This window comes from Chlorocebus sabaeus, chromosome 6 (assembly GCF_047675955.1).
Source record: "Chlorocebus sabaeus isolate Y175 chromosome 6, mChlSab1.0.hap1, whole genome shotgun sequence".
NCBI classification, from domain to species: domain Eukaryota; kingdom Metazoa; phylum Chordata; class Mammalia; order Primates; family Cercopithecidae; genus Chlorocebus; species Chlorocebus sabaeus.
This window is the reverse complement of record NC_132909.1, coordinates 47,805,450-47,824,264: the sequence shown is the minus strand read 5'-3', so window position 1 is coordinate 47,824,264 and position 18,815 is coordinate 47,805,450. Positions and strand designations below refer to the sequence as shown.

General features: G+C 48.7%; 1 protein-coding gene across 1 annotated transcript; it reads left to right on the top strand.

Moving 5' to 3' along the window:
- Positions 1-639: 639 nt before the first annotated feature.
- Positions 640-1,948, top strand: OR1I1 (olfactory receptor family 1 subfamily I member 1). The gene has a single exon (XM_007995564.3). The coding sequence runs from the start codon at positions 755-757 to the stop codon at positions 1,946-1,948; it is 1,194 nt and encodes a 397-aa protein (XP_007993755.3). The 5' UTR covers positions 640-754.
- The last annotated feature ends 16,867 nt before the right edge of the window (positions 1,949-18,815 follow it).

Sequence of the window (18,815 nt, the reverse complement as noted above, 5' to 3'; positions counted from 1 at the left end):
ATCCCTGCTACTCGGGAGGCTGAGGCACGAGAATCACTTGAACCTGGGAGGCAGAGGTTGCAGTGAGCTGAGATCGTGCCACTGCTCTCCAGCCTGGGTGACAGAGCAAGACTCTGTCTCAAGAAAAAGAAAAAGGAAAAAGAAAAGAGGGAGAAATAACAGGAAAGGAAGAGAAGGAAAAACAGAAGATGGTCAGGTTCCCTTTACTGTATAGTGTTTTTGTTGAGGTTTGATTCTGCTTGATTCTTTCTTTTTTTTTTTTTTTCTTTTTGTTTTTTGTGTTTTGTTTGAGACAGAGTCTTGTTCTGTAGCCCAGGCTAGAGCGCAGTGGCACAATCTTGGCTCACTGCAAACTTTGCCTCCCGGGTTCAAGCTATTCACCTGCCTCAGCCTCTAGAGTAGCTGGTATTACAGGCGCCCACCACCACGCCTGAGTAATTTTTTTGTATTTTTATAGAGACGGGGATTCACCATGTTGGCCAGGCTGGTCTCGAACTCCTGACCTCAAGCAATCTGCCCGCCTCAGCCTCCCAAAGTGCTGGGATTACAGGCGTGGGCCATTTCGTTTTGTTTTCTATGAAGCTTTGCTCCACTGAAGGAAGCAAAAGTGTTTATAGAGAACATCCACGTTGACTATGAGCGACTCTGTTGGATCCTTGACACCCTGACTGTCTCAGGCATGAAGGACTTGGCTTGAGGAGCAACAGAAGCCCACTGAAGATGGCTTGAGGATAAACGAACACAAAGGAATTGGATGGATTTGATGGCATTTTCACAGAACAGTATAGGTTTCCGTGGGAAGCTGGGACCAGAATTGGCATCTCTGACCCCCGGCTCTGTGTGGTTTTTCTCCCTTTTTGTTCCCACTAGACAACGACCATACATGGAACCAGAAAACCAAACCGAAATCTCAGAATTCTTTCTTCAGGGACTCTCAGAAAAGCCAGAGCATCAGACCCTCCTCTTCACAATGTTCCTCTCCACATACCTGGTCACCATCATTGGAAATGTCCTCATTATCCTGGCCATCATCACAGACTCTCACCTCCACACGCCCATGTACTTCTTCCTCTTCAACCTCTCACTTGTTGACATCCTATTATCCTCCACCACCATCCCCAAGATGCTAGTGAACATCCAGACTCAGAGCAGAGCCATCACCTTTGCGGGCTGCCTCACCCAGATGTACGCCTTCCACCTGTTTGGGACCATGGACAGCTTTCTCCTGGCAGTAATGGCCATCGACCGCTTCGTGGCCATTGTCCATCTGCTGCGTTACTTGGTTCTCATGTGCCCTCGTGTCTGTGGGTTGCTGCTGGGGGTATCGTGGGTGATCACCAACCTCCAGTCTCTCATACACACCTGCCTCATGGTTCAACTGACCTTCTGCGCCGGCTCCGAAATCTCCCACTTCTGTGACCTCATGCCCCTGCTGAAGCTCTCCTGCTCGGACACACACACCAACGAGCTGATGATCTTTGCTTCCGGCATTGTCATGGGCACCAGCCCACTCTCCTGCATCCTCCTCTCGTACATCCGCATTTTCTGGACAGTCTTTAAGATCCCTTCGGCTCGGGGCAAGTGGAAAGCCTTCTCCACGTGTGGCTCACATCTCACTGTGGTGTCACTGTTCTATGGGACCATCTTTGCTATGTACTTACAGCCCACATCCCCCAGCTCCTCCCAGAAGGACAAGGCAGCCACCCTAATGTGTGGGGTAGTCATCCCCATGCTCAACCCCTTTATCTACAGCCTACAGAACAAGGACGTGAAGGCAGCCCTGGGGAAGCTCATCGGCAAAGTGGCCATCCCCTGTCCTAGGCCAGAACAGTTTTTGGATGTTTATCATGTTCCAGGATCACTGCTGGGTGCTAGGGACCGAGAGATGCATCCCATCCCCTACCCTCGAGGAGTTCAGAGTCTAGCTGGGAATAGAGACACGGAATAAACCCTTCCAGTACAACATGGTAAATGTGTCATAAAGAGATGAACAAAGTGTACGAGCACCCAAAGGAAAGGTGTGCATTTTCCCCAGGATTTATCTTCCCCATAAAGATCAGAATAGGAAGGATCAAAGTGACCTGAAATTAGCGCCCCCCCCCCGGGGGATCAGGCTTTTAGGATTGCTATGTGGATAAGAGTATTGAAAACAAGAGTTGTAGCTACACTCATTTTAGTATTGACAAAGGCCAGGTGTGGAGGCTCAAGCCTGTGATCCCAGCATTTTGGGAGGCCAAGGTGGAAGGATCGCTTGAGGCCAGGAATTTGAGACCAGCCTGGGCAACATACAGAGACCCTATCTTCACACACACACAAAAAAATCACTTTAGCAAGCCATGGTGGTGCACACCTGTAGTCTCAGCTATTCAGGAGGCTGAGGCAGGCGGATCATTTGAGCGCAGGAGTTCAAGGTTGCAGTGAGCTATGAATGCACCATTGCACTTCAGCAGCTTGGGAAACTGAGCAAGATCTATCATTCATAGATAGATAGATAGATAGATAGATAGATAGATAGATAGATAGATAGATGATAGAAGATAGATAGAAGATAGATAGATAGATAGATAGATAGATAGATAGATAGATAGATAGATAGATAGATGAGATAGGTAGGTAAGTAGGTAGGTAGGTAGGTCAACCGATCGATAGATCAGTCAATCGATAGACAGATAGATGATTGATTGATAGATAGATTAGATAGATAGATAGATAGATAGATAGATAGATAGATAGACAGATGAGATAGGTAAGTAGGTAGGTAGGTTGGTTGACTGATCGATAGATCAATCAATTGATCGATAGAGAGATAATAGAAAGGTAGATAGATAGATAGACAGAGAGATAGATATAGAGGAGATAGGTAGGTAGATAGGTGGAAAAATAGATAGATAGATAGATAGATAGACACAGATAGCCCATGTATTAGCCAGTGTCTCCTAAGTGTTGTGGAAGAACTATGAAAATATTTGCAAGTGAGATTAGCTCACGTGCTGTTCGCTTAGTTGGCCAGCAAGCCTCAGCCTCCTGGGGGATCTTGAGACCTCCACTTGTAGCTATGACTATGGTTGGGGCTTGCTTTCTCAATTCTCAACGGGCTTCCTGTCTCCCCACAACCCCCAGTCAAGAGGACTCTGATGCAGACGCTCCATCAGTCGTAGTTTGGGAACACAGACCCTAGCCTAGCTCCAAAATCTATGTGTTTCCTGTGACATCCATCACCTGACCCTGAATCCAGTACGATTCTACACACAGGGTCAGCCACAGCAGATCAGGTGGCCCAGGTCACTTAAAAAGTTAGTGTTATGGGTCGAACTGTGGCTCCCAAAAAAGATACAGGGGAGGCCAGGCACAGTGGCTCACACCTGTAAACCCTAGCCCTTTGGGAGGTTGAGCAGGGAGAATCACTTGAAGCCAGGAGTTCAGGACCAGCCTGAACAACATAGTGAGATCTCATCATTACAAAAAATAAAAAGGAAAAAGGAAAAAATTACCTGGGTGTGGTGGTGTGCACCTGTCGTCTTAGTTGCTTGGGGGGCTGAGGCAGGAGGATCTCTTGAGCCAAGGACTTCGAGGCTGCAGTGAGCTATGTTCCTGCCACTGCACTCCAGCCTGGGCAACAGAGCGAGGCCCTGCCTGTAAAAGTAATGATAATAGTAAAATAAAAAAAGATATGTTGAAGTCCTAACCCCAAGGACCTCAGAATGTGACCATATTTGAAGATAGGGTGTTTACAGAGGTCATTATATTACAGTAAGGTCATTAGGGTCGTCCCTAATCCGATATGACTGGTGTCCTTATGAAAAGAGGAGATTTGGCCATGGGCACCCACACACAGGGAGAATGCCATGTGAAGATGGAGGCAGAGATTGTGGTGATGCTCCTACAAGCCAACGAATGCCAGGGACTGCCTGCAAACCACCAGAAGCCAGGAGAGGTGTGGAACAGGCTCTGCCTCTCAGCCCTCAGAAGCAACCAAGGAATCGAATCGAAGCCGCTGACACCTGATCTTTTACTTTTCTTTTCTTTTTTTTTTTTTTTTTGAGATGGAGTCTTGCTCTGTCATCCCGACTGGATGCAGTGGCACCATCTTGGCTCACTGCAACCTCCACCTCCCAGGTTCAAGCAATTCTCCTGCCTCAGCCTCCCAAGTAGCTGGGATTACAGGCGCCCACCACCACGCCCAGCTAATTTTGTATTTTTAGTAGAGATGGGATTTCACCATGTTGGCCAGAATGGTCTCAAACTGCTGGACTGCAGTGATCTGCCCGCCTCGGCCTCCCAAAGTGCTGGGATTACAGGCGTGAGCCACTGCAACCGGCCTGACACCTTGATCTTGGACTCCTAACCTCCAGAACTGTAAGACAATAAATTTCTATTGTTTAAGTCACCTAGTTGATTGTACTTTTTTAATTTTTTTTTTTTTTCTTTTAGAGACAGACAGGATCTACTGTGTCACCCAGGCTGGAGTACAGTGGTGCAATCATATCTAAAGTGCAACCTCACCTCAAACTCCTGGGCTCAAGCAATCCTCCTGCCTCTCCTCCTGAGCAGTTGGGACTACAGGCCCATGCCACTGCAACCAGCTATATATATATATTTGCAGAGAAACGGTCTCACTATGTTGCCCAGGCTGGTCTCAAACTCCTGGCCTCAAGCGATCTGCCCTCCTCGCCTTCCCAAAGTGTTGGGATTGCAGGTGTGAACCACTACACTCGGCCTGATTTGTGGTACTTTGTTAAAACATCCCTAGAAAACAAGGCCGGGCGCGGTGACTCAAGTCTGTAATCCCAGCACTTTGGGAGGCCGAGAGGGGTGGATCACGAGGTCAGGAGATCGAGACCATCCTGGCGAACACAGTGAAACCCCGTCTCTACTAAAACTACAAAAAACTAGCCCGGCAAGGTGGCGGGCGCCTGTAGTCCCAGCTACTCGGGAGGCTGAGGCAGGAGAATGGCGTGAACCCGGGAGGCGGAGCTTGCTGTGAGCTGAGATCCGGCCACTGCACTCCAGCCTGGGCGACAGAGCCAGACTCTGTCTCAAAAAAAAAAAAACCCTAGAAAACAAATACCGTTAGTTTAAGAAATGTCAGCAGCCTACAAAGACTGTGACCCAGTACATCCTCTCAAGTTTACGATTCACCATGTGTTCTGGTCAAGGGACCCTGGGCTAGAACTGGAGAAAAGGATGAAGGATTTAAATTGCATGGATTTCAGCATGATGACAATAATGATGATGACAACCGAGATTTATTATCTGAACAATGCTAACTTCTTTATGTGCACAATCTCAATAAATGTTAAACAACAGCCCTACAAGGTAGGTGCAGAAGAAATTGCGGTTTTGACATTGAAGGTAATGGCAGGCCGGGCACGGTGGCTCACGCCTATATTCCCAGTACTTTGGGAGGCCGAGGCAGGCAGAGCACAAGGTCAGGAAATCGAGACTATCCTGGCCAACATGGTGAAACTCCATCTCTACCAAAAATACACAAATTAGGCTGGGTGCGGTGGCTCAAGCCTGTAATCCGAGCACTTTGGGAGGCCGAGGTGGGCGGATCACGAGGTCAGGACATCGAGAACATCCTGGCTAACACGGTGAAACCCCGTCTCTACTAAAAATACAAAAAATTAGCCGGGCGAGGTGGCGGGCGCCTGTAGTCCCAGCTACACGGGAGGCTGAGGCGGGAGAATGGCGTGAACCCGGGAGGCGGAGCTTGCAGTGAGCCGAGATGGCGCCACTGTACTCTAGCCTGGGTGACAGAGCGAGACTCCGTCTCAAAAAAGAAAAAAAGAAAAATGTAATTTAAAAGTTTGAGCATCACTGGGCTAGATGGGGATCTCCTGTAGATAACCGGGACCCAAATAGGCTTTAGGTTCAGAGATACAGGAGATCCAGATCTGGGGTGACGCTCTAGCCACTATGTCCAGGAGGGAACCTTCCCAACAACCCTAAAAGCTCTGAAAACTACAGTTATAGAAGTGGCCACTAGGTGGCAATAATGCCATTTCACAAATTGGATTTAAAACTTCCCCCGCCCCCCTCCGCCCCAGAAACTTGTATTCTAGCTGTGAACTGGCCCAGTTCCATGGCCCGTAGGTTTACTCTCCCCCTGGAAGGGAACAACAGGAGGAACGTTTCCATGATGAGAAGGATCCTGTGTCGTTCAAAGAAATCACGGAGACTGGTGTGACCTGAGCCCAGAGTGACAGGGGAGCCGGGTTTGCAGGGGGCCCGTGGAGGGCACTGGGAGTCACACGGTCTGTGGACCACGGCGAGTGGGACCATGACAAGGTTTAAGGAGGATGGGGGAGGGGGGACTGTGCTTCAGAACGAACCCGCCAGAGATCCACGCCATAGATCTGGAGTCAACAAACTTTTTCTGTCAAAGTCCAGGTCGTCAATATCGTCAGCTTTAGGGACCTTACCATCTCCGTTGCAATGACTGAACTCTGCTGCTGTCTGGTGAAAGCAGCCATAGATGAGACATCAAGGAATGGGCTTGGCTGTGTTCCAATAAAACTTTATTTATAAACACAGAAGCTTCCATTTCATATCCTAGTACATGTCATACAATGTACCTTTGGGCTTGTTTTCAACCACTTTAAAAATGTTAAACTGGCCGGGCGCGGTGGCTCAAGCCTGTAATCCCAGCACTTAGGGAGGCCGAGACGGGTGGATCACGAGGTCAGGAGATCGAGACCATCCTGGCTAACACGGTGAAACCCCGTCTCTACTAAAAATACAAAAAACTAGCCGGGCGAGGTGGCGGGCGCCTGTAGTCCCAGCTACTCCGGAGGCTGAGGCAGGAGAATGGCGTGAACCCGGGAGGCGGAGCTTGCAGTGAGCTGAGATCCGGCCACCGCACTCCAGCCCGGGCTACAGAGCAAGACTCCGTCTCAAAAAAAAAAAAAAAAAAAAAAAAAAAAAATGTTAAACTACTTTTTTTAAAACTAGTTTTAAAACTACTCTAGGCCAGGTGCATTCACTCATGCCTGTAATCCCAGCACTTTGAGAGGTCAAAGAAGGAGGATTGCTTGAAGCCAGGAGTTTGAGGCCGGACTGGGCAACATAGTGAGACCCCCATCTCTACAAAAATTTTAAAATTAGCTGGACGTGGTGGTGCATGCCTGTAGTCTCAGCTACTCAGGAGGCTGAGGAAGGAGGATCACTTAAGCCCAGGAGATCAAGGCTGCAGTGAGCTATGATTGCACCACTGCACTCCAGCCTGGGGGACAGAGTAAGACCACTATCTCTAAAACACTAACAAATACAATAAAATAAAAATAAATGCAAAACTGTTATTATCTCAAGGGCTGAATTTGGCCTATGGGTCATAGGTTGCCAACCCTGGTATAGATGGATGGAAGTGACAAGAGTTAAGGGGACAAAGAAAGACCAAAAAGTGAGAGGTGAAGTGGGCTGAAAACCATCAGAAGATGAGGTGCCACAGGACCTTTGCAAATGCTGTTCCCTTTTCCCAACCCCTCCGAGTAAATTCCTGCTTGGCATTGAGATTTCAGCACAAACTTCACTTCCTCAAGGAAGCCTCCCCTAACCCCCATCGCTTGTCCAGCTACATCAGTTGCCCTAATGTTACACTCACTATCCCCTCTCTCAACGTCACTCTCATCAACAGTGACCTCTTTATCACTGCAGTGGTTTCTTGGGGTGTTTTGTTTTGTTTTGAGACAGAGTCTTGCTCTGTGTCCCAATCTGGAGTACAGCGGAGCGATCTCAGCTCATTGTAACCCCCACCTCCTGGGTTCAAATGATTCTCCTGCCTCAGCCTCCCGAGTAGTTGGGATTACAGGCACGCGCCACCACGCCCGGCTGATTTTTTGTATTTTTAGTAGAAACGGGGTTCATCATGTTTGCCAGGCTGGTCTCAAATTCCTGGCCTCAAGTGATCCACCTGCCTCAGCCTCCCAAAGTGCTGGGATTATAGGTGTCAGCTGCTGTACCCAGCCTCATCACTGCAGTGGTTTTATATTAGTTTATGTAGTCCTTTGATTAATGTCTGTTTCACCCATTTGACTGAGCTGGGAACTGGGGGCTGAAACTGTTATCTTGTTTATCTTTGCACCTCTGTGCCCCTATGATTAGTATGGTAGTCACTCAACGTATATTTTCTGGCTGGGCACGGTGCCTCACCCCTGTAATCCCAGCACTTTGGGAGGTCAAAGCGGGCAATCACCTGAAGTCGGGAGTTCAAGACCAGCCTGGCCAACATGGTGAAACCCCATCCCTACTAAAAATACAAAAATCAGCCAGGCATGGTGGCACGCGCCTGTAATCCCAGCTACTCAGGAGGCTGAGGCAGGAGAATCGCTTGAACCCGGGAGGCAAAGGTTGCAGTGACCCACAATCATGACACTGCACTCCAGCCTGGGTGACAGAGCAAGACCCTGTCTCAGAAAAACAAACAAACAAACAAAAACCTTTTTTATTCTATTTTATTTTCTTTTTTGAGACGAAGTCTCACTCTGTCGCCTAGGCTAAAGTGTAGTAGTGCGATCTCGGTTCACTGCAACCTCCGCCTCCCGGGTTCAAGTGATTCTCCTGCCTCAGCCTCCCAAGTGGCTGGGACTACAGGTGCCCGCCACCATGCCCGGTTAATTTTTCTATTTTTTAGTAGAGACGGGGTTTCGCCATGTTGGCCAGGCTGGTCTCGAACTCTTGACCTCAAATAATCCACCCACCTCGGCCTCCCAAATTGCTGGGATTATAGGCATGAGCCACCGCACCCAGCCACAAAATATATTTTCTGAATGAATGAATGAGGAGGCAGTGTGATGGGAAGGCTTTAGGAATACCGGATGGGGCAGCCGAAGTAGACTGGGTTGGAACAAAGATACCTACAGTCAAGATTAAGTGAGAGGTGCCCTCCTCCTTTGACACCCCCAGCCTTCAGTTATGCCTGTCCCACACTCAGGTGCCTGTGGGACTGGGGACTCTGCTGAAATCAAAGAAGCCAAGTGCCTCATCCCACAGAGCAACGCCAGCAAGATGGTGGGACTCCTTAATTTAGCAACAAGAGACAGAAAATAATCTGGAGATTCTCTGAAATCGTAGCAAGTTTGCTAGAAGAGGCTTGAGCCAATCTTACTATATATATATATATATATATATATTTTTTTTTTTTTTTTTTTTTTGAGATAGGGTCTCACTCTGTCGCCCAGGCTGGAGTGCAGTAGTGTGACCATGGCTCATTACAGCCTCGACCTCCTGGGCTCAAGCAATCCTCCCACCTCACCCCCCTGAGTAGCTGGAATTATAGGCACACACCACCACACATGACTGATTTTTTTTTTTATATATATACAGACGAGGGTTCACTATGTGGCCTATGCTGGTCTTGAACTCCTAGCCTCAAGCTATCCTCTCACCTTCGCTCCCAAAGCGCTGGGATTACAGGTGTGAGCCACTGTACCCGGCCCTGGCCTGCATTAAGAGTACAAGAACAGACTGAGAGCAGTGGCTCACGCCTGTAATCCCAGCACTACGGGAGGCCAAGGTGGGTAGATTACCTGAGGTCAGGAGTTCGAGACCAGCCTGACCAACATGGTGAAATCCCATCTCTACTAAAAATACAAAAAGCAGCCAGGGGTGATGGCACGCACCTGTAGTTCCAGCTACGCAAGGCTGAGGCAGGAGAATCGCTTGAACCTGGGAGGTGGAGGTTGCAGTGAGCCAAGACTGTGCCACTGCACTCCAGCCTGGGTGACAGAACAAGATTCTGTCTCAAAAAAAAAAAAAAAAAGTACAAGAACACTTCCATGTCTCCATGTGAAATTTTATTGGATGATTCAAAGCAAATCTTGAGATTCAGGAACTGAGGCTCAGAAAGGAAAAGTGACCACCCCAAGGCCACATGCCAGATCAGGGGCAGAGTGGGGGAATCCAGCTCGGGCTGGTGTGACCTCAAAACCCACCACTCCCTCCCTCATGATGCTGGTAGCCTCCCAGGTTGGTGACTTGCCCAAGGTCACGCTGCAGTTTGGAGCAACTCAAAGCCTGTACCAGGAGGAGGGAGCAACCCGGTATGGGACTCTGGGGAGTGAAAGGTGGACAAGCCAGCAGGAGTGGCCACTTCCAGGAAAGTGTAAGAAAGATTCACTAAGATTTGGGCTGAAGGTCCCAGAGACGGATTGGGACAATCCTCCCAATTGTCCATTTGCCAGGAACTTGGCAGGAAATGGAGGTGGTTTTGTTCATGTAAACCTTTGTGGTTGGGGTCCCAAAGGCATCCCTCACCTCTAATGATTTGCTAGAAAGACTGACAGAACTCAGCAACTGTGTTATACTCATGGTTTACTGCAGTAAACAGATATCGATTAAAATCTGCAAAGGACCAGCCACAGTGGCTTATGCCTATAATTCCAACACCTAAGAGGCTGAGGCGGGAGGATCACTTGAAACCAGAAGTTCGAGACCAGCCTGGGCAACATGGCCAGACCCTGTCTCTACAAAAAATTTAAAAAATTAGCCAGGCATGGTGATGCATACCTGTAGTCCCAGCTACTTGGGAGGCTGAAGTCAGAGGATCACTCAAACCTAGGAGTTCAAGGCTACAGTGAGCTAGAATTGCACCACTGCACTCCAGATGGGGCAGCAGAGCAAGACCCCTTTTTTTTTGAGACAGCATCTGGTTCTGTCACCCAGGCTGGGATGCAATGGTGTGAGCACAGCTCACTACAATTTCTGCCTCCTGGGCTCAAGCGATCCTCCCTCCTTGGCCTCCCAAAGCAATGGGATTACAAGTGTAAGCCACCATGCCTGGCTCCCATTAAAAAAAAAAAAAATCTGCAAAGGTAAAAGGCAGATAGAGCAGCATCTAGAAGACACCAGGCATGAGCTTCCAGCTGTTTCCTCCCGGTGGAGTTGTGCAGACAATACTTAATTCTCACTGCCACAATGTGTAACAACAGGTGCAGAGTGTTGCTAACCAGAGGAGCTGACCCAAGCCTTGGTGTTCTGGGCTTTTTTTTTTTTTAAGACGGGGTCTCTCTCTGTCACCCAGGCTGGAGTGCAGTGGTGCAATCTCGGCTCACTGCAACATCTGCCTCCCAGGTTCAAGCAGTTCTCTGCCTCAGCCTCCCACGTAGCTGGGATTACAGGCACCCACCACCATGCCCTGCTCATTTTTTGTATTTTTAGTAGAGACGGGGTTTCACCATCTTGGCCAGGCTGATCTTGAACTCCTGACCTCGTGATCCACCCGCCTCGGCCTCCCAAAGTGCTGGGAAGTGTTCTGGGTTCTTATCGGAGGTTGGCCACTGTATTACAATAGTTCCCCCTTCTTCGTGAGGTTTCAGTTACCCACTGTCAACAGCAGTTCAAAAATACTAAATGGAAAATTTGAGAAATAAACACTTTGGGCCGGGTGCGGTGGCTCACACCTGTAATCCCAGCACTTTGGGAGGTCAAGGCAGGCGGTTGACAAGGTCAGGAGATCAAGACCATCCTGGCTAACATGGTGAAACCCCATTTCTACTAAAAACACAAAAAAAAATTACCTGGGCGTGGTGGCGGGCACCTGTAGTCCCAGCTACTCAGGAGGCTGAGGCAGGAGAATGGCATGACCCTAGGAGGCAGAGCTTGCAGTGAGCTGAGATCACACCACTGCACTCCAGCCTGGGCGACAGAGCGAGACTCCGTCTCAAAAAAAAAAATAAAAGAGAGAGAGAGAGAGAAAGAAAAAAACAATGTGTAAGTTTTTTTGTGGGTAAATAGTAGGTGTACATATTTATGAATAACATGTCATATTTTGATACAGGCATGCACACATCAGGGTAAATTGGGTATCCATCCCCTCAAGCATTTATCCTTTGTGTTACAAACAATCTGATTATACTCTGTAAGTTATTTTCAAATGTACAATTAAATTACTTTTGACTACAGTCACCCTGTTGTGCTAGCAATTCGTAAGTTTTTGGTTTTGGGTTTTGAGACAGTCTCACTCTGTCGCCCAGGCGGGAGTGTACTGGCACGATCTTGGCTCACTGCAACCTCCGCCTCCTGGGTTCAAGCAATTCTCCTTCCTCAGCCTCCCGAGCAGCTGGGACTACAGGTGCCCGCCACCACACCAGCTACATTTTTGCATTTTTAGTAGAGATGGGGTTTTACCATGTTGGTCAGGCCGGTCTCACTCCTGACCTCAGGTGATTTGCCCACCTCAGCCTCCCAAGTGCTGGGATTACAGGCATGAGCCACTGTGCCCAGCCACAATTCATACATTTTTTTTTTTTTTTTTTTTTTGAGACGGAGTCTCGCTCTGTCGCCCAGGCTGGAGTGCAGTGGCGCAATCTCGGCTCACTGCAAGCTCCGCCTTCCGGGCTCACGCCATTCTCCTGCCTCAGCCTCCCGAGTAGCTGGGACTACAGGCGCCCGCCACTGCGCCCGGCTAATTTTTTGTATTTTTAGTAGAGACGGGGTTTCACCATGGTCTCGATCTCCTGACCTTGTGATCCGCCCGCCTCGGCCTCCCAAAGTGCTGGGATTACAGGCGTGAGCCACCGCGCCCGGCCAATTCATACATTTTAAATTGCATGCCATTCTGAGTAGTGTGATGAAATCTTGCACTATTCCACTCCATCCCAGCCGGGATGTCAATCATCCCTTTGTTTGGCCCATCTACGCTGTAAACACCCCACCCGTTAGTCCCTTACTAGCCTTGGCAGTTATGAGATCAACAAAACAGTATAGCTAGGGTTCAGTACTACCCACGGTTTCAGGAATCTCCCAGGCGTCTTGGAACATGTTCCCTGCAGGTAATGGAGGACTACTAGTGTCCTGGGACTACCATAACAAAAGACCACAGCCTGGGAGGCTTAAACAACAGAAATTTATTTTCTCATAGTTCTGGAGGCTGGAAGTTCAAGGTCAAGTTCAAGATCATTGGCAGGGTTGTTCTGCGGCTTCTCTCCAGGCCCTGGAAGTGGCTGTCTATTCCCTGAGACTTCACACTGTCTTCCTTCTATGTGTGCACACATCTGTGTCCAAACTTCCTCTACTCGTAAGGCACCAGTCCTACTGGATTAGGACCCACCCTAAAGATGTCATTTTAACGTAATTACCTCTGTCTCTAGCTCCGGGGTGTTTATCCACCAACTCCCCTTGACTGCCACAGAAGCGCTGAGCTCTGCCCAAACCTAACCAGTCCCTGCACCTGCATTTGGTCTTTCAACGAATTGGTCTGTATGTGCCTGGGGCTGGTTAACCCACCAGGTACCAAAAGCACGGCGCTTCAGGCCTGCAGTCGACGAGAAAGAAAATTGGGAGAAGAAAAATACACACATGGGGGGCTAGGTGTGGTGGCTCACACCTGCAATCCCAGCACTTTGGGAGGCCAAGGTCGGGGGATCACTTGAGGTCAGGAGTTCAAGACCAGCCTGGCCAATATGGTGAAACCCTGTCTCTACCACAAATACAAAAATGAGCTGGGCGTGGTAGCACGGGCCTGTAATCACAGCTACCCGGGAGGCTGAGGCAGGAGAATCACTTGAGTCTGGGAGGTGGAGGTTGCAGTGAGCTGAGATCGCACCACTGCACTCCAGCCTGGGCGACAGAGAGAGACCCTGAAAAAAAAAATAGAAAAAAGAAATAAAGGAAAGGAAAGGAAAGGAGAAAGGAGAAAGGGGAAAGGGAGAAAGGAAAAGGGAGAAAGGAAGAAAGGAAGAAAAATACATACATGGCCAGGAGCAGTGGCTCACACCTGTAATCCCAGCACTTTGGGAGGCCAAGGAGGAAGAGAAGACTCTAGCTCCAAATACAGTCACATTCTAAGGGACTGGGAGTTAAGACTTCAACATAGGAATTTGGCAAGGGACTAAAGGGAACATAATTTAGCCCACGGGTGTCCAATCTTTCTGCTTCCCTGGACCACACTGGAAGATGAATTGTCTTAGGCCACACATAAAATACACTAACACTAACAATAGCCGATGAGTTAAAAATCGCAAAAAAGAAAAAGAAAAACTCATAGTGTTTTAAGAAAGTTTACGAATTCATGTTGGGTCACATTCAAAGCCTTCCTGGGCCACATGCGGCCTGTGGGTGGCAGGTTAAACAAGCTTGATTTAGCCCATAACAGCCACATAGATATGGCTGCCCATTTGTGTGACTGACCTTCGCTACTCAGCCTCAAGCCCCTCCAGAGGTCAAACTGATTCAGCGAGGCCCAACGCCTCCGCTGTAAAACACATTTTTGGCATAAACTCTCTGGCGTGACCTCCAGGTATACAAAGAGACTCTCATCACACAGGATACTCCACCAGCTTGAAGGCAAACTCTTCAGGAGCCAGACAAGGGCCAGACTTTACTTTGGAATGTGCAGGAGAGCCCAGAAGCATGGGAGGAAAGAGGCAGGAGCTAAGGATGATGCGGGGTTTCTGTCAAAGCCCTGCCCACCCAGCCACCTGTCCTCCCCTGATCAGCCACCTCTCTGCAGGCTGCTCCTGCTTCCTCTGGTACACCCAGCCTGTAAAGTCTAGAGGGTCCACACCAGCAACCCAGGCCTGGGAGTTAGACATCAGATAAGCTTTAAGAGACAGGGCCTTAGCTGGGCACGGTGGCTCACACCTGTAATCCCAACACTTTGGGAGGCCAAGGAGGGTGGATCACTTGAGGTTAGGAGTTCTACTAAAAATACAAAAACTAGCCGGGTGTGGTGGCGCGCGCCTATAATCCCAGCTACTCAAGAGGCTGAGGCGGGAGAATCGCTTGAATCTGGGAGGCAGAGGTTGCAGCGAGCCGAGACCGTGCCACTGCACTTCAGCCTGGGCAACAAGAGTGAAACCCCATCTCAAGAAAAAAAAAGAGAGAGAGAGAGAGAGAGAGAGTCTCACTCTGTTGCCCAGACAGTGGTACAGTCATAGCTCACTGCAGCCTCAAACTCCTAGGCTCAAGTGATATTCCTGCCTCAGCCTCTGGAACAGCTGAGACTACAGGTGTGAACCACCATGTCCAGCTGGGAGAGCTCTTGGCATGGCTGCAGGTGGCCAGTTGCTGAGTCTATCCCCGAGGCTGTGCAGGGGCCTAGCCAGCAGGAAAATTCCACAGCCTTGCAGCTGATAAACAGAGACCACTCTGGAGGTGGCATGGAGCAACTAGGGACCCTCCTGCACCTCAGTTTCAGCTCTATAGCTGTCTGGCCAGACTTTTCCAAGGGTCAGTGGGAGGCTCTGGTCAAGCAATGCTGTACCACTGTCACCCAGGTGAGACTGTGCTCTGCCTCAGGAAGTTGCTTTATGGTAACAGAATTCATAACCATTTCATTATATACAATCATCCCCCTCTCCCTCCAGCTCCTGAATGCTACTCTGATGGATATCTCTGGGCAGCCACCTCTTTTCTGGTTCCTCTGAGTCTGACTTCCAGCCAGGGAGGCCTAGGCAGGCTGAGGTGTTCACTTTCTTCTGGAAGATGCCAGATAGAAGCAAGCCTCAGGTGTGGAAACAAATGGGAATGACCACAGCGGGTGGAGGAAGCTTGGGACCTGCTCCCCAAAATCTTCTCTATCTCCCATTCCCCAGGAACTGAGCACGGCAGGGAGCTGGTAGAATGGAGATGTAACCCCACGGAACCACGCCCCATGCCCATAGCCTTGAAAACAGCCTAATGTATTCTTCCTTTTGCACATCAGAGGCCTAGAGAGAATGTCTGCGTTTGGAGTCTGCCAGAACCCAACCCTGAGACAAGGATTCAAGTATTTAGGAAATAAACAGGAAATACTGTAAGTGGGGTGGATATGTGGGAGAGGGAAGGGAAGGAAGTCAGCAAAGAGTATATTGATAAGTAGGTTTCTACAGTGGGCAGCTGGAGCTCAATCCCGTAGGCGAACACTAGGGGTCAGTGTAGAACATGAACCTCAATCATCCCACACAAGGGTGAGGGAGCTAGGGTATTTATCCATCAACTCTCCTTGACTACCACAGAGGTGCTGAGCTCTGCCCAAACCTGGCAGGAAATGGTCTTTTGGTCTTTCAACTAATTGGTCTATACGTATCTGGGGCTGGTTAACCCACCAGGTACGAAAAGCACAGCACATCAGGCCTGCAGCCAGTGAGAACATTTAGGGGAAAGAAAATACACACATGGCCAGGTGCAGTGGCTCATACCTGTAATCCCAGCACTTTGAGAGGTCAAGGAGGAAGGATCGCTTGAGGTCAGGAGTTGGAGACCAGCCTGGGCAATAGAGCAAGATCCTGTCTCTACAAAAAAAAAAATTTTTTAAGTTAGCTGGGTATGGCAGTGCATGCCTATAGGCCTAGCTACTCAGGAGGCTGAGGCAAGAGGATTGCTTGAACCCAGAAGTTCAAGTCTGCAGTGAGCTATGATCACACCAATGCACCCCAGCCTAGGTGACAGAGGGAGATCATGTCTCTAAAAATAATAAGGCCAAGCATGGTGGCTCACACCTATAATCCCAGCCACTTGGGAGGCCAAAGTGGGAAGATCACTTGAACCCAGAGGCTTGAGAACAGTCTGGGCAACATGATGAGACCCTATCTCCACAAAAAAATAGAAAAATCAGCGTGGTATGGTGGCACATGCCTGTAGTTCCAGTTGCTTGGGAGGCTGAGGCAGAAATATCACTTGAGCCTAGGAGGTTGAGGGTCCAGTGAGTTGTGGTAGTGCCACTGCACTCCAGCCTGAACAACAGAGCAAGAAAAATAAGTAAAATAAAATAATAATAATAAAGTAAATAAAAATAGCATGAAAATAATTTTTTTAAAAAATTTGAGACAGAGTCTTACTCAGTCGCCCAGGCTGCAGTGCAGTGGCATGATCTCGGCTCACTCCAACCTTGACCCTCCAGGTTCAAGCGATTCTCCTGCCTCAGCCTCCTGAGTAGCTGGGATTACAGGTGCCTGCCACCATGCCTAGCTAATTTTTATATTTTTAGTAGAGACAGGGTTTCACCATCTTGGCCAGACTAGTCTTGAACTCCTGACCTCATGATCCACCCGCCTTGGCCTCCTAAAGTGCTGGGATTACAGGCATGAGCCACTGTGCCCAGTCATGAAAATAAATTTTTTTAAAAGAAAAGAAAATGGGCTAGGCACAGTGGCTCACCCCTGTAATCTCAGCACTTTGGGAGGCCAAGGTGGATGGATCACAAGGTCAGGAAATCGAGACCATCCTGGCCAACAGGGTGAAACCCCGTCTCTACTAAAAATACAAAAATTAGCTGGGCGTAGTGGTGCATGCCTGTAATCCCAGCTACTCAGGAGGCTGAGGCAGGAGCATCATTTAAACCAGGGAGTCAGAGGTTGCAGTGAGCCCAGATCGTGCCACTGCATTCCAGCCTGGGTGACAAAGCAAGACTGTGTCTCAAAAAAAGGGAAAGGAAGGGAAAAGAAGGGAAGGGAAGAGGTACACATACAGGCTCTAAAATCTGTACAGCAACTAGCAAAATCCACAAGAATAAGCGTACAAACATCATTGTGAAACTTAAAATTCATAACCATTTCATTACATACAATTTGCAGATAATCTGTTCTCACTTATGAAGATTTCTGATTGCTAAGAAAGAATCAGAGCCAATGGTGAATTAAATAGGCTACATGCAGGCAAATAAAGACAACAGGAAAAGTACAAAACGCAAAAAGATTTACAAAAAATAATAATAATAAATATTTATGTGGTATGTGGGTGTCACATGGGTGGGGCTAAGGGTTGCTCTCACTCCCATGTCAGACCCCAGCTCCTCTGAGACTCTGAAGTACCCCATTGGGACCTTAGTCCTGCAGCCTCTGCCCTCAACTTATAAAGAGGTATTGTCTTGACCCCTGACTTCTTTCCCCACTGTCAACAGCTGCCTCAAAGGCATCCGCACAGGGATCTCTTAGGGAGGAGGGTGCACTCCACCCTTTTACAGACTGATGCCCCCCAAACACACACATCCAAGAGAAGTGAACAGCACCTAGGAGAACTGTATGTCAACAGTAGTATAAGCAGTATACCAATATATGCATAATGAGAGTCCCAGAAGGAGAGAAGTGAAAGGAGCAGAAAGAATATTTGATGAGGCCAGGAATGGTGGTTCATGCCTGTAATCCCAGCACTTTGAGAGGCTGAGGCGGGCAGATCACCTGAGGTCAGAAGTTTGAGACCAGCCTGGCCAACATGGCGAAAAACCATCTCTACTAAAAATACAAAAATTAGCCGGGCATGGTGGCAGGCACCTGTAACCCCACCTACTTGGTAGGTTGAGGCAGGCAGGACAATCACTTGAACCCAGAAGGCAGAAGTTGCAGTGAGCCAAGATCACGCCTCTGCACTCCAGCCTGGGTGACACAGTGAGACTCCATCTCGAATAATAATAATAATAATATTTGATGAAACAATGGCCAAAAACTTCACACCAAGACACATTAAAACCAAACACACATAGCCTACTGGTCCAGGCCTCTTGGACACCCCCTCCTATACAGACCTCCATCACCTGACATCTGATCTCCTACCTGAATATTCAGCAGTGAACAACATAGATAAGCATCACCTGATCACTTGGTGGAGCCCCAGTCTGGACAAGGAGGCAGATAAACTAGAACAAACCACTGGGACTGTTAAATTCAAGTTGTAGCAAGTGTTAGAAGAAAGGAAACTGAGTGATGTGATACTGACTATACAGAGGTGGTGGACAGAAAGGGCCTCCCTAGAAGGTGCCATTGGACCTACAGGATGAGACAGAGGTAGCCTCAGAAGAACAAGGGCTTCCCAGGCAGAAGGAACCGTGTGTGCAAAGGACCTGAGGCAGAAACAGCTTGATGTGAAGGAGAACCAGAAAGGAGGCCATGGTGAGTGAATGG

What these genes read in the sequence shown, in the direction of transcription:
- OR1I1 (XM_007995564.3), top strand. Translation starts at nt 755, where the DNA reads ATGGATTTGATGGCATTTTCACAGAACAGTATAGGTTTCCGTGGGAAG.